This window comes from Salmo salar, chromosome ssa16 (assembly GCF_905237065.1).
Source record: "Salmo salar chromosome ssa16, Ssal_v3.1, whole genome shotgun sequence".
Classification (NCBI taxonomy): Eukaryota; Metazoa; Chordata; class Actinopteri; order Salmoniformes; family Salmonidae; genus Salmo; species Salmo salar.
This window is the reverse complement of record NC_059457.1, coordinates 34,813,308-34,829,827: the sequence shown is the minus strand read 5'-3', so window position 1 is coordinate 34,829,827 and position 16,520 is coordinate 34,813,308. Positions and strand designations below refer to the sequence as shown.

The window sequence follows — 16,520 nt, the reverse complement described above, 5'->3', positions numbered from 1 at the left end:
ATAAAAAGTCTACAACCTTTATTTATTTCTACCCATATTTTTGTCCACAAGTTTTGAATCAGGTCATTTAAACAGATACATGTGCTGCCTTTCCCATTGATGTTGCTAAACTTTCCACACACATTAATTTGAAAAAGCAGTTTATTAAAACTAAATCTACAATATTCATGGGATTTCATGAGATAAAAAAAATGTCTATGTACATGAATACAGCAAAGCAAATCCTATTGGTTACTTGAACCTGCCAAAGACTGCCAAAGGTTAACCAACATCCATTCAAAAAACAAAGCAACATTGGTGAATTAAATTGAACTCATGCATGTTAATCACATACTTTTGGATATTAATCAGACACACAGTGAAAGAAATAGGATTTTGCAAGAAGTAAATGAAGACTGAACTGTGGAATACTTGAAAGCTTACCATCACCCCATTGATTTGGATAATTACTGCTAGGTAAATGCATTCTATGACAACATGTTTTTACAACCAGGTGCATAATCCGTGTAGTAGTAAACTTTAAGATATTCATCCATTTATTGAAACTGCGATCAAGGATGTTAACGAAGTTACACTTTATTGCGTTTCGATTGGCTCTCTACAGCTGGGGCTGCCCTTTTATTGCGATGATGAGGGAAGGTTGGCATCAGGTCAGCCTCACAAGCTAAAAAGAGAGACACACCTTAATCACTTTAATTCCACAAACACTGTTCCAATAATTTCTGTCATATAACCCTGAGGCCACACTTACGCAAAGGTTTCTCCTTAAAGTAGGAACTCTCCAAGCAGTCCTTAGCTGTGGCCCTAACAGAGAAACACTTGTGAGCCATGCAGGAGTGAAAGGAAGTATACTGCACATGTGTTAATGGAAGGTTTCTGTGTAAATATGTGAATGACACAATGTGTAGAACTGTATACAGGTCTCTTCATGTATGTATGCATAATGCTGCGCAGGTTTGTTCTTTGGTAGTTACCTGCGTAGAGGATTGTACATGAAGAGAAGGTTGAGTAAACGCAGCCCTGCATCAGACAACCAGGTGAACTTATTCTTCAAATTGTTGTATGGTTGTTTCCTCAAACTGTACTGTCCAACTAGGGGAAGACGAGTGAAGCCCTGCAAAATGTTAACAGACAGGTTAACCAACAATATCCTTTTTTTAGGAGAAACTACTATCATTGGTTGTTGCATATTGTAAAATTAATCAACATTAAAGTGACTCAAATTAAACTTATGGAATGGTAAAATCCAAAATTCTGATTGTTTAGGAGAAAGTAGTACTGAGCGATTGGTTTGATTTGGGGTCGGTTTTGGTTAGATTATAAAACAACGATTTTCAATTTGAAAATGTTTTTAAGACATTAAACGCCCTTTGCATTATGTGGGTTGAATGCTGTAACACAGAATGCAACAATAAAGTCCCATGATGGTAGTGACTGTCCATTACTGCTTATCACTTATTAACCATCATTATTGACATTACTTTAATAAAATATTTCAGTTGTGTATATTACATTTGTTTTATTTGATGACTTATTTCATTCCAAGTCATCATCTCATCTCTATAGATCTGTTGCCTATGCTGTCTGACAAAAATCACTATTTTAGTAGTTCTTCAAAGTAAATAAGGCAATACCTCGAAGCAACTGCTCTCTATGTATCCCTTCTTGATCGTGCATTCTTCTGTCTTTTATGTAGCAGGCATAAAAGAAACAGACCGGACAAGTAGCCACGTAATGGATTATGGTCGTTGTAGTTAATGATCAAGTTTTCTGCACTAAACTATGTAGAATATTGGCCTGTTGGAAACTACAACTCCCTACTACGTCACACAGTTTGGGCATGATCTGATTTATCTCTAGAGAAACTGCAGCGCAATGTGCGCATTGAGCTCACAGAAAACCCCTGAATTAAATGGAATTCAAATAATTGAACCCATGTAGGTCAATTAGTCTATAAAAATTAAATAAAATAAAAACATTTTGGTTAATCGCTCAGCACTAGCAGACATTCATTACCGGCCAGATGTTTTCATTAGGGGTACCCAGCAGTTGCACTATGAGGTCCACCTGTTGGATCTCAGAACCCCCTGGCAGCAGAGGTTTATGTGCAAGCAGCTCAGCCAGGATGCAGCCCACCGCCCTGGATAAATAGGAGATACAGTATGTTCATACAGATGGTATGGTAATAAACATTGGTGACTGTGCCATGAAAATACCCTCTGGAGGGTTGATGTACGGATGGGAGGGGAGATTCTCTGCTAGAACAGAGGATTGGATCCTATTTAGAACAGAGAAAATCCTATTTAGAACAGAGAGGATCCTATTTAGAACAGAGAGGATCCTATTTAGAACAGAGAGGATCCTATTTGGAACAGAGTAAAGTTCACTACCTGAAAGGAGACAACTACATACATGACATAGACAACTCTGTATGTTAAAGCTTGTTTGGAAGAGAGGGAGCTCTGTGATAGTGACAAAACTCTAAATAAGTTTAAAAGGATCTGTGACCCATGTATGTTATGTGTATGGACAAAATGGAGACTTAAAACAAATTACCACATGTCTAAGGCTGTGGTCTGAGTCTTGGTCCCTAGGAGGAGCTCTGGGGCCCTGTACCTGGAGCGACAGAAACAACAGGAGCCCATGAGGCTCAGGGAGGGTTAGGGATCAGCGCCTGAGGAGAAAGTTGAGGTTGAAGGACTGACTCACCACAGTGTCACCACCCGGGGCGTCATAGGCTGTAGGGGGATACCGTAGCAACGTGCCAAGCCAAAGTCAGCTGGACAGAAAGGGAAACATTAGCACAATCAAACATTGACAGAAGCATGTTTTTACACACACAATAACTGACAGCTGTTGAATAATGCTGTAAACTGGTTATAAACTATGTCAAACTAATTGTTCTGCACATTGCTAATTGTTATGCATGTTACACTATGTAAAACATTCACTATCAGAAGTGAAAACAGCACAGTTAAAGCATTTTGTTTACAACAGTGCAATTTTAAACTCATTGAGGTATTGTTGTTCAGCGAAAGGACATGCGTAGTGGAGTACATGCATACAGACGTAATCCAGGAGCACAGCGGTTGTATGGTGATGACTCACCAATCTTTACACAGCCTTTGTCTGTCATCAGCAGATTGGACACCTTCAGATCCCTGCCACATAGTCATGCCATTTAATAAAATAACCACACGAATCACAGCAAACTAAAAAAACACTACCGTCTAAGCATTGAAAAACTGCACTCAAGAGTACACATTACAAATTCATTACAGAATTCAGATCCATTATTACAATAAAATAAATATACTGCTCAAAAAAAATAAAGGGAACACTAAAATAACACATCCTAGATCTGAATGAATGAAATAATCTTATTAAATACTTTTTTCTTTACATAGTTGAATGTGCTGACAACAAAATCACACAAAAATAATCAATGGAAATCCAATTTATCAACCCATGGAGGTCTGGATTTGGAGTCACACTCAAAATTAAAGTGGAAAACCACACTACAGGCTGATCCAACTTTGATGTAATGTCCTTAAAACAAGTCAAAATGAGGCTCAGTAGTGTGTGTGGCCTCCACGTGCCTGTATGACCTCCCTACAACGCCTGGGCATGCTCCTGATGAGGTGGCGGATGGTCTCCTGAGGGATCTCCTCCCAGACCTGGACTAAAGCATCCGCCAACTCCTGGACAGTCTGTGGTGCAACGTGGCGTTGGTGGATGGAGCGAGACATGATGTCCCAGATGTGCTCAGTTGGATTCAGGTCTGGGGAACGGGCGTGCCAGTCCATAGCAACAATGCCTTCCTCTTGCAGGAACTGCTGACACACTCCAGCCACATGAGGTCTAGCATTGTCTTGCATTAGGAGGAACCCAGGGCCAACCGCACCAGCATATGGTCTCACAAGGGGTCTGAGGATCTCATCTCGGTACCTAATGGCAGTCAGGCTACCTCTGGCGAGTACATGGAGGGCTGTGCGGCCCCCCAAAGAAATGCCACCCCACACCATGACTGACCCACCGCCAAACCGGTCATGCTGGAGGATGTTGCAGGCAGCAGAACGTTCTCCACGGCGTCTCCAGACTCTGTCACGTCTGTCACGTGCTCAGTGTGAACCTGCTTTCATCTGTGAAGAGCACAGGCCGCCAGTGGCGAATTTGCCAATCTTGGTGTTCTCTGGCAAATGCCAAACGTCCTGCACGGTGTTGGGCTGTAAGCACAACCCCCACCTGTGGACATCGGGCCCTCATACCACCCTCATGGAGTCTGTTTCTGACCGTTTGAGCAGACACATGCACATTTGTGGCCTGCTGGAGGTCATTTTGCAGGACTCTGGCAGTGCTCCTCCTGCTCCTCCTTGCACAAAGGCGGAGGTAGCGGTCCTGCTGCTGGGTTGTTGCCCTCCTACGGCCTCCTCCACGTCTCCTGATGTACTGGCCTGTCTCCTGGTAGCGCCTCCATGCTCTGGACACTACGCTGACAGACACAGCAAACCTTCTTGCCTCAGCTCGCATTGATGTGCCATCCTGGATGAGCTGCACTACCTGAGCCACTTGTGTGGGTTGTAGACTCCGTCTCATGCTACCACTAGAGTGAAAGCACCGCCAGCATTCAAAAGTGACCAAAACATCAGCCAGGAAGCATAGGAACTGAGAAGTGGTCTGTGGTCACCACCTGCATAACCACTCCTTTATTGGGGGTGTCTTGCTAATTGCCTATAATTTCCACCTGTTGTCTATTCCATTTGCACAACAGCATGTGACATTTATTGTCAATCAGTGTTGCGTCCTAAGTGGACAGTTTGATTTCACAGAAGTGTGATTGACTTGGAGTTACATTGTGTTGTTTAAGTGTTCCCTTTATTTTTTTGAGCAGTGTATATCCCAAAACAGACTGGATATTCCATCCTAAATAACAGCTCAAGTCTGAGATATGGAGTCTGACAGCGAACGTGTCTGACCTGTGCAGAATGAAGTTGAGGTGAAGATAATCCAGACCTCTCAGCAGCTGCAGAGCTATACACTTCACCTGAAGGAGAAAAGTGAGACATTTCAACACACAGTTCTCTAAAATAATCAATGTTGTGTAATGTCAATACAGTAGAAAAACAAGAGGACATTCCTTAATACATAATACTTTTCACTGTTGTACCTGTGCCTCTGAGAACGGTGTTGGCATGTTTTCCAGCAGACTGGCCAGGTCCTGCTCACAGTAACTCATAACTAGGAAGAGACTGAGCAGATACACACAGGGCAATTACTGATGAGTAGGCTACTGAATACAGTCAACCAAGATGGGACAGGTAAATACTGAATACACCCAAACTAAAATACTATGGAACAACAAAGTTGAGTTACTGTAGAAATTACAACTTAATGTAAAATTGTAAACTGTGACACAAGCATTAAATAAAAGTATGTGAACAAATGTTTTTATCTGTTAAGAAAGAGTAGGTCTAGGCTTAATCATTTCTGAAGATGTTATCATTGCATATTGAATAAGGGTTCCAGTATATTTAGAGGGGATGTGTGTGTACTGTGAAGCGGGTACTGTGAAGCGGGTACTGTGAAGCGGGTACTGTGAAGCGGGTACTGTGAAGCGGGTACTGTGAAGCGGGTACTGTGAAGCGGGTACTGTGAAGCGGGTACTGTGAAGCGGGTACTGTGAAGGGTGTACGCTGTCACCTCTCCAGGTGACTTCCCACCACCACCTCCTTTAATTCCACTATGTTGGGGTGTCTGAGTTTGAGCAACAGGGTGATCTCTCTCAGACTACTGATAGGGATCCCTGTGTGTAGAACAACACCAAGTCAAACAAACACAGAACATAACAAAGGCCATAAATAACAGAGAGAACCTAATAATATGATGGAAATGTCTGAAAACTATTTTATACTTCGCTAAAAGCAACGGAAGCAAGGCAAGTGGCTGAGAACCAAGCTGTAAGCCTACCATCCTTTTCCTTGTCCATCCGGACCTTCTTTAGTGCTACTATATCATCAGACCTGGTGTCTCGGGCTCTGTCTGTGAACGGGATACAGTGTTTTAACCTAGGCTTACAGGCACTTACAGACAGTCCGTACAGTATGAAGTGTTCTTACCGGTAATTAAATAAGGCCTAATCTGTGTAGCTCTGGGCAGTACTGTGAATTACACCATCAAATAATCTCTAAGAATAGCCGCCAATCCTGTGTTAGCAGATCAAGGATAACTTACACACAATTCCATATGTTCCCTCGCCGATTCGGTTCAGTTTCTCAAATTCCTTCACACTCCTACAGTTCCCAAACTGACAGAAGAGAGGAAATGCAAGCTTTTTCAAGAATTGATCAATTCCTTTGCAATTATTCCTAATGCCATCTGCAACTTTTCTTTATACATAAATTGTGGGGAAAGGTGTGACATTGCAGCTTTTAAACAGTTGAAGTCGGAAGTTTACATAAACAAGTTTTAATGACTACACCCTAAGTGTTTCAACCACTCCACAAATGTATTGTTAACAAACTATGGTTTTGGCAAGTTGGTTAGGACATCTACTTTGTGCATGACACAAGTAATTTTTCCAACAATTGTTTACAGACAGATTTTTTCACTTAAAACTCACTGTATCATAATTCCAGTGGGTCAGAAGTTTACATACACTAAGTTGACTGTGCCTTTAAACAGCTTGGAAAATTCCAGAAAATGACGTCATGGCTGTAGAAGCTTCTGATAGGCTAATTGACATCATTTAAGTCAATCGGAGGTGTACCTGTGGATGTATTTCAAGGCCTACCTTCAAACTCAGTGCCTCTTTGCTTGACATCATGGGAAAATCAAAAGAAATCAGCCAAGACCTCAGAAAAGAAATTATAGACCTCCACAAGTCTGGTTCATCCTTGGGAGCAATTTCCAAACACATGAAGGTACCACGTTCATCTGTACAAACAATAGTACGCAAGTATAAACACCATGGGACCACGCAGCCGTCATACTGCTCAGGAAGGAGACAAGTTCTGTCTCCTAGAGATGAATGTACTTTGGTACGAAAAGTGCAAATCAATCCCAGAACAACAGCAAAAGAACCTCGTTAAGATGCTGGAGGAAACAGGTAAAAATATATATTTTCCACAGTTAAACGAGTCCTATATCGACATAACCTGAAAGGCCATTCAGCAAGGAAGAAGCCACTGCTCCAAAACCACCATAAAAAAGCCAGACTACGGTTTGCAACTACACATGGGGACAAAGATTGTACTTTTTGGAGAAATGTCCTCTGGTCTGATGAAACAAAAATAGAACTGTTTGGCCATAATGACCATTTATGTTTGGAGGAAAAAGGGAGAGGCTTGCAAGTGAAGAACACCATCCCAACTGTGAAGCCCGGGGTTGGCGGCATCATGTTGTGGGGGTGCTTTGCTGCAGGAGGGACTGGTGCACTTCACAAAATAGATGGCATCATGAGGAAAGAAAATTAAGTGGATATATTGAAGCAACATCTCAAGACATCAGTCAGGAAGTTAAAGCAAATGGACAATGACCCCAAGCATACTTCCAAAGTTGTGGCAAAATGGCTTACGGACAACAAAGTCAAGGTATTGGAGTGGCCATCACAAAGCCCTGACCTCAATCCCATAGAGAATTTGTGGGCAGAACTGAAAAGCGTGTGCGAGCAAGGAGACCTACAAACCTGATTCAGTTACACCAGCTCTGTCAGGAGGAATGGGCCAAAATTCACCCAACTTATTGTGGGAAGCTTGTAGAAGGCTACCCGAAACGTTTGACCCAAGTTAAACAATTTAAAGACACTGCTACCAAATACTAATTGAGTGTATGTAAACTTCTGACCCACTGGGAATGTGATGAAAGAAACAAAAGCTGAAATAAATCACTCTCTACTATTATTCTGACATTTCACATTCTTAAAATAAAGTGGTGATCCTAACTGACCTAAGACATAGAATTTTTACTAGGATTAAATGTCAAGAATTGTGAAAAACTGAGTTTAAATGCATTTGGCTAAGGTGTATGTAAACTTACGACTTCAACTGCATGCATGCATGTATAAATATACACAGTACCAGTCAAAAGTTTGGACACCTATTCATTCAAGGGTTTTCTTTATTTGTACTATTTTCTATATTGTAGAATAATAGTGAAGACATCAAAACTATGAAATAACACATGAAATCATGTAGTAACCAAAAAAAAGTGTTCAACAAATCAAAATATATTTTTTATTTGAGATTCTTCAAAGTAGCCACCCTTTGACAGCTTTGCACACACTTGGCATTCTTTCAACCAGCTTCACCTGGAATGCCTTTCCAACGGTCTTGGAGTTCCCACATATGCTGAGCACTTGTTGGCTGCTTTTCATTCACTCTGCAGTGCAACTCATCCCAAACCATCTCAATTGGTGATTGTGGAGTCATCTGATACAGCACTCCATCACTCTCCTTCTTGGTCAAATAGCCCTTACATAGCCTGGAGGCGTGTTGAGTCATTGTCCTGTTGAAAAACAAATGATAGTGGGACTAAGCGCAAACCAGATGGGACGGCGTATCGCTGCAGAATGCTGTGGTAACCATGCTGGTTGAGTGTGCCTTGATTTCTAAATAAATCACTGACAGTGTCACCAGCAAAGCACCCCCACACCACCTCCTCTATGCTTCACGGTGGGAACCACACATGCGGAAATCATCCGTTCACCTACTCTGCGTCACAAAGACATGGAGGTTGGAACCATAAATCTCAAATTTGGACTCATCAGACCAAAGGACAGATTTCCACTGGTCAATTGTCCATTGCTCGTGTTTCTTGGCCCAAGCAAGTCTCTTCTTATTGGTGTCCTTTAGTTGTGGTTTCTTTGCAGCAATTCAACCATGAAGGCCTGGCTCACGCAGTCTCCTCTGAAGAGTTGATGTTGAGATGTGTCTGTTACTTGAACTCTGTGAAGCATTTATTTGGGCTGCAATCTGAGGTGCAGTTAACTAGAATGAACTTATCCTCTGCAGCAGAGGTACAGTTGAAGTCATAAGTTTACATACACCTTAACCAAATACATTTAAACTCAGTTTCTCACAATTTCTGACATTTAATCCAAGTAAAAATTCCCTGTATTTGGTCAGTTAGGATCACCACTTTATTTTAAGAATGTGAAATGTCAGAATAAAAGTAGAGAGAATGATTTCATTTCAGCTTTTATTTCTTTCATCACATTCCCAGTGGGTCAGAAATGTACATCCACTCAATTAGTATTTGGTAGCATTGTCTTTAAATTGTTTAACTTGGATCAAACATTTTGGGTAGCCTTTCACAAGCTTCCCACAATAAGTTGGGTGAAATTTGGCCCATTCCTCCTGACAGAGCTGGTGTAACTGAGTCAGGTTTGTAGCCCTTCTTGCACGCACACACTTTTTCAGTTCTGCCCACAAATGTTCTATAGGGTGGGGTCAGGGCTTTGTGATGGCCACTCCAATACCTTGACTTTGTTGTCCTTAAGCCATTTTGCCACAACTTTGGAAGTATGCTTGGGGTCATTGTCCATTTGGAAGACCCATTTGCGACCAATCTTTAACTTCCTGACTGATGTCTTGAGATGTTGCTTCAATATATCCACAATTTTCATTCCTCGTGATACCATCAAATTTGTGAAGTGCACCAGTCCCTCCTGCAGCAAAGCACCCCCACAACATGATGCTACCACCCCCGTGCTTCACGGTTGGGATGGTGTTCTTCACTTGCAAGCATCCCCCTTTTTCCTCCAAACATAACAATGGTCATTATGGCCAAACAGTTCTATTTTTGTTTCATCAGACCAGAGGACATTTCTCCAAAAAGTAAGATCTTTCTCCCCATGTGCAGTTGCAAACCGTAGTCTGGCTTTTTTATGGTGGTTTTGGAGCAGTGGCTTCTTCCTTGCTGAGCGGCCTTTCAGGTTATGTCAATATAGGACTCGTTTTACTGTGGATATAGATACTTTTGAACTCGTTTCCTCCAGGATCTTCACAATGTCCTTTGCTGTTGTTCTGGGATTGATTTGCACTTTTCATACCAAAGTACATTCATCTCTAGGAGACAGAACGCGTCTCCTTCCTGAGTGGTATGACGGCTGCGTGGGCCCATGGTGTTTATACTTGCGTACTATTGTTTGTACAGATGAACGTGGTACCTTCAGGCGTTTGGAAATTGCTCCCAAGGATGAACCAGACTTGTGGAGTTCTATAATTTTTTTCTGAGGTCTTGGTTGATTTCTTTTGATTTTCCCATGATGTCAAGCAAAGAGGCACTGAGTTTGAAGGTAGGCCTTGAAATACATCCACAGGTACACCTCCAATTGACTCAAATTATGTCAATTAACCTATCAGAATCTTCTAAAGCCGTGACATAATTTTATGGAATTTTCCAAGCTGTTTAAAGGCACAGTCACAGTAAACTTCTGACCCACTAGAATTGTGATACAGTGAATTATAAGTGAAATAATCTGTATGTAAACAATTGTTGGAAAAATTACGTGTGTCATGCACAAAGTAGATGTCCTAACCGACTATCCACACATTTCTTGTTAACAAACTATAGTTTGGCGTGGTTGAAAAACAAGTTTTAATGACTCCAACCTAAGTGTATGTAAACTTCTGACTTCAACTAATATATATAAATATATATACATACATACCTCAAACAATATACATCCCCCCCAAAACAATCTGGTCACACAGATGGAAAGGGGGTGTTAATCTACTAGAAAAAGTCTTAGAAATATAAAAGGTATTAGAAATAAATCACAACACAATCATGTTGAAGTAAAGCCCCATGCCAACTAATATCAACATTTATATAAGGTTTTGTAGGAATGATTTGCCTTCTGTAGTAAATTGGTTGAGAAACATATCTATATTTGTTTTATTTAACCTTTATTTAACCAGGCAAGTCAGTTAGGAACAACAATTCTGTTAAGGGGTGTTGATCCACTTCACTTACTGTAGTTCCATAACCAAAATAGATTTTTTCCAACTCAAGGTGTCATATCATAGCTGACACCCCATTCTTTCTGCAGACATATTTTAATCTTTATTCGAATAAGATATTTAAGAGTTTTTGGAAAACGTGGTCACATAAACAACTGAAGGAGATTTTACTGTCATTGTGTTACATAATGTGGATCTGCACTGTTTCTCAAGTAAATGTATTTGAGTAAAATGTTCACTTCTGCATATAGGTGTATTGTTTGTTAAACTTTACGATCAATGGTATTAGCTTGGCATTCATTTTAAAGTTAAAAGGTGAGTCTCCGCGTCACTGTTAACTTGGAATTGCCCCATATCACTTTCTCAGCACTGTGCCGTTTGATACAGCCAAAATTAACCTGGCTGGGATTTATAGGGATCGCCCAGACAGCTTTGTCTAGGTCACAGAGTTCTCAGGACAGGACATTCCATTGACGGTGTGAATGGACATCAAAACAAAGCTTTTAGGCCGGTAGCGTCATTACGAGTGTGACGTTCCAAATTAAACTGACAAGGCACCCGACTTGCAATCGTATCAACGTATTTGTGTCCAGCTAATAAAATCGTTTTATATACATTCCGACTAAATGAAGTGGCGTCATTTGATGGATCCTTGCTGTCCATTAGGGTGCCGGTAATTTGTTAAAGAGTACGTGGCCCACATAACAATAAAATGCCCACTAGCTAGTAGCTACTGTATGCATGTTGCTTACCCTGTGTTTTTGCGGTACTGTGAACGTTCTGTTGTTCTTGATCGACTTCAGCTTTATGGGGTCCGGGTCAGTATCTGCAGCGTTCTCCATTGTTATTTGGACGCCCAAGATGATGGTTCATTCGCCCTTTGCTGTACTATGATGACAGAAAATGCGACCAGTACGCGAATATACGTCCAGAAACATTCAAAACAGTATGAATGGCAGGAAACCACACACTCGATGCCTTGTCTATTAAATGGACGACTACAAGCTTTCCCGGGGTTCAAGACGATGAGCTGCGCTTCCCCTCAGAAATTAAATTACTTTGTTTATTTACATCTATTTAGAAATTGCTTTTTTCCCCCACAAATATGTCCATATCCACTTGAATCACTCATCATATTAATTAAATAGTGCAATAATATCCCCACTTTTTCTAAGGCTGGGGATAAATGACAACAAATCTTTGTAATGCATCCAAAAAGCACCAGAAATTACTTTGTTCCTGAAATCTGTCCATATCTATTTCCACTTCTTATAATGGGTTACTGCAATTGGTACATCTAGCACTCCTCTAGCACAGATGAATAGGGAATCATTGGCTCAAGGGGATGGCAGGCCTGTAGTATTTATGTGACCTTACTTTTTCCAAAATCGTTATGCCTTGTTAGTGATGGCTCTACCAACACAGATTGGTTGCCTTCTAGGTCGTGGCTCCTTGTTTGCCTCCTCTATAGTTTTGGTGGGTGGCTGAGCATAGAGGTCCTCTTTGGATGGGGCAGTGACAATTATGGCAGGGGGTATGAATGAAGAGGGGGAGGAAGTTTCACCAACCGAAATCTCTGCTGGAGAGGGGGTTGGCGTACTTGGCTCTATAACTAGAAGATGAAGAAGTGAACATTGTCATATCATTTAGTTTCTCAAAGCTAATTAAGGCATGTATAAGTTATATTCTTCAGAAAGTGAAATAACAACCAACACGTGGCAGGAAATGCCACCTTTAATGTAGCAATTAAATCTAAAAGACTTCTACTTTCAGCAACTTCCTGTATCATATGTAGCCAATTCAAGTATCACTCAACGGTTTCACAATCGTGAGGAATCTGAGTGAGTTGTCTTAATTTGTAGATATGAGTAAGGGTGATTAGGGTTGTTATAATAATACCAGTGGAATATCGTGCCTCAATAGTGTCACTGATTGTTCTTGGGGATCGATCAGTGTAATGCAAGCACCTTTAAATTGGATTGTGCTAATTTCTTAAGAGTGTTAGAGGGAGCATCATTCAAGGAACAATAAAGATTAACCTCGTAACAACAGCTGCTATCTACTCATTCATGTGTTAGTAATTTTAACTGTTGAAATATTTGTAAACCTGAAATACTACAGTTATTTTTTACTTGAGCGTTACCAAAAAAAAACATTTGCAAGGATTTATGTTTTTGTTTTCAATTTAAGGAAAACCAATAGAATAGTAATGTCTTTGTCCCCTAGCAACAACCAAAAAGGTAGTCTAAACTGTAACTTTGTATAATATTTTCATAGTGCTCATAAGCTTTCTGACTCAAAGGTCTTTCTCAAAGCTTACAAGAAAATAGTGAATCAAAAAGAAGATGTGTACACTTAAAGTGGATGGGTTTGCATTGAAAACACTGAACACATGTTCACACTGGTAGGCTATCTGCTCCCAAGAGTACTTTATAATCTGTTTATTGGCCACTGACAGTAAACAATGATGTTCAAAATGTTTGTTCTCTCTCAATTTATGTAATTATTTTAATACAACAGATTTATCATAGACATTAATTAAGGGTTGTGCAATTTGCAATAATCAAGACAAATAACTACCATAAAGAGCTTAAGCCTGGTTGCTTACCCTCATTTGCTTGCTGGCTCACTGCAGACCCCATCTGACATTTGGTCAACACAACCTGCAAGTATCCATGCTTTGTCTATTGGTGTGTCTGTCAATGCCTGGGGCATTACTCAGACAGCACATCTCTCTCTCTCTCTCTCTCTCTCTCTCTCTCTCTCTCTCTGTCTGTCTCTCTGTCTGTCTCTCTGTCTCTGTCTCTGTCTCAATTCAAGGGGCTTCATTGGCAATATATGTTTACACTGCCAAAGCAAGTGAAATAGATAATAAACAAAAGTGAAATAAACAATACAATTTTACAGTAAACATTACACTCACAAAAGAATAAAGACATGTCAAAGTTCATAGTATGTCTATATACAGTGTTGTAATGATGTGCAAATAGTTAAAGTACAAAAGGGGAAATAATTTACAATGGTGTGATTGCACACTGGTATTTCAACCAATAGATATGGGAGTTTATCAAAATTGGATTTGTTTTCTTATTCTTTGTGGGTCTGTGTAATCTGAGGGAAATATGTGGCTCTAATATGGCAGGAGATTAGGAAGTGCAGCTCAGTTTCCACCTCATTTTGTGGGCAGTGTGTACATAGCCTGTCTTCTATGAGCCTTCTCAGAGCATACCTTTAAATAATAGTTTATGCTTATGATTTGGGGAAATTGATAGTGTACTTTGGAGAGTGGACAAGGGGTTAAAGAAAGCATCATGTCATGTGACTAACAATAATGGCCTCTTCCATTTAAGCTTCAGCAACAGAAAAGCTTCTCTCACGTGACCTGTTCTGACTAGGCAGAGTATCCCATACGCGTCTTTTTTCCCCCCAATCGAGGTTAACCAAAGCCGCGCCCGTTTTTAGATAGGGGCGTATCCCAGCCTACATACGTCCACGTCATTAGTCAAAAAGTTTGGACGTTGCCACACACATACCTACTTGTTAACAAAATGAAGGAAGTTTCCGTTCAAATTGTCCATAAATATTTTCCTGTCAACCACTATATGAAGAAGTTTAAGGAAAACGTAAACTCAAATTGTACCTTTTGTAATGACCTCCCAGAAACAGTGTTGCATCTTTTTTGGCATTGTACTTATGTAAGGAAACTTTGGCAAGAAATCAGTAGATTTATAATTGAACACATTTATGAAGATCTTACACTATTGTGGAGAGATGTACTGCTTGGATTCTTTACCAACGATAGAAATAAGCTGAAACAATTTTATGTAATTAATTTCATTATTCTTTTGGCCAAATGTCATATTCACAAATGTAAATTTACAAACAAAACTCTACATTTTCTTAACTTACAAAAAGAAATTGAACTATATTTTAAGACAATTAAATACTCTACTAACAAAAAAGCTGTTAGAATTATAAGTGTATGTATGTCCCTTAAGGTCTTGAGTAATGTGATATTGTACCACTAGCCCAATTGTCTTTTGTATATTATTTATATATACTTGTGTTCCCACATGTACTTCCTGTATGGATTTGTTGTTGATAAAAAAATAAAAAACATTTAAAAAGAAGAGAAAATCAGGCACGTGTTGTGAGTGCGGTGAAAATACAGGAGCCCACAACCGCAGGGCTCTCCAGAGAGTGGTGCGGTCTGCACAACGCATCATGGGGGGCAAACTGCCTGCCCACAGGGGCAGTGCCCCTGTGACAACAATTTTGGACCCCCTTGTGGCCCCCCTAAATGTGGAGTATGAAATAATTTTTACATAACTCATTTTTGCTATTGTTCTTTTTTTACATCCGTTATTATATAGTGGCAACGCGGAACACTAATTTAACCCACACATTTTCTAGAGGGACGGCTTTAGGCGGAACACAACAGTATCGTACCACATGCAAAACGATATGACAACAATAACGTCTAATGTAACTGGCCTCTCTAACAGTGCAACTGGCCCCAGCTTGGCCCCCCCAGTTGAAATGGTCTAGAACCGCCACTGTAACACAGTGAGGCTGCTGCCTACATACAGACTTGAAATAATTGGCCACTAACAAATGGATCACTAGTCACTTTACTAATGCCACTTTAATAATGATGTTTACATATCTTGCATTACTCATCCCAGATGTTATATACTGTATTTTCTACCATCTATTGCATCTCGTCTATGCCGGTCGGTCATGTCCCATCCATATATTTATATGTACATATTCTTATTCCATCCCTTTACTTAGATTTGTGTGTATTAGGTAGTTGTGGAATTGTTAGATTACTTGTTAGATATTGCTGCACTGTCGGAACTAGAAGCACAAGCATTTCGCAACACTCGCAATAACATCTGCCAACCATGTGTACGTGACTAATAACATTTTCTTTTCTTTTATTTAGAGGGAGAGCTAGGCAGTTCAAGCCCCCTTGGGTGCTGCCATAGATTTATATTAGAAGTACCCATCCAAGAAGGCTCAAGGTCATTGGCCACAGATAAAATGACGTCAAATCACGTTATATTTACCATCGCTTTGATTGGACTGATCATGTCAACATCATACTTTTAAAATCTTAGCTAACAAGCTAGACATGAAGTCATCATCATGAATTACGTTGACAATCTACTGGCAAATCCTTTTCATATGAAGAGAAATTATAGATAAAACATATCGGAGCTCATCGGCCATTGGACATGAACATTACACAGCAAGTCGGAAATCGCAAATTCAACAATGAGTGGTTTGGAAGGAATCAGTGGCTAACTGCAAGCGTTGCAAAGCAATTACTATTTTGCTTCCACTGCTTGCTATTCAGTGGAGAGGGTGTGTGGTCCAAGTCTGGGTTTAAGAATTTAAAACATCTGTCTGAAAGGGTCTCTTTTCCAAGCTTAAAATAATAAACATTCACACGCAACACCATGGGCTAGTAAATGTTTAATAAATTGTCCATGCTGTCAGTCCTGCATGACTTCTGCTGCATTCAAAACAACTGGAAAATTGGAACTGGGAAAT

The 16,520-nt window shown here is 40.3% G+C and overlaps 1 protein-coding gene across 5 annotated transcripts; it reads right to left on the bottom strand.

The window, feature by feature from the left end:
• Positions 1-123: 123 nt before the first annotated feature.
• Positions 124-12,019, bottom strand: cdk10 (cyclin dependent kinase 10). Of its 5 annotated transcripts, none has more exons than XM_045697192.1 (15): positions 11,714-11,987; positions 10,670-10,700; positions 6,232-6,304; positions 5,968-6,039; positions 5,701-5,803; positions 5,168-5,249; positions 4,977-5,044; positions 3,109-3,161; positions 2,710-2,779; positions 2,557-2,616; positions 2,017-2,140; positions 1,635-1,685; positions 975-1,114; positions 752-804; positions 124-664 (listed from the first exon to the last, which is right to left on the bottom strand). In XM_045697192.1, the coding sequence occupies exons 4-15, from the start codon at positions 5,984-5,986 to the stop codon at positions 570-572; spliced, it is 918 nt and encodes a 305-aa protein (XP_045553148.1). In that variant the 5' UTR covers positions 5,987-6,039; positions 6,232-6,304; positions 10,670-10,700; positions 11,714-11,987; the 3' UTR covers positions 124-569. The 5 variants fall into 5 exon arrangements, with proteins under 5 accessions (XP_045553148.1, XP_045553149.1, XP_045553146.1 ...); XM_045697193.1 differs by having other exon boundaries at positions 10,670-10,745; positions 11,714-11,973; XM_045697190.1 differs by lacking the exon at positions 10,670-10,700 and having other exon boundaries at positions 11,714-12,019.
• Between the last annotated feature and the right edge of the window lie 4,501 nt (positions 12,020-16,520).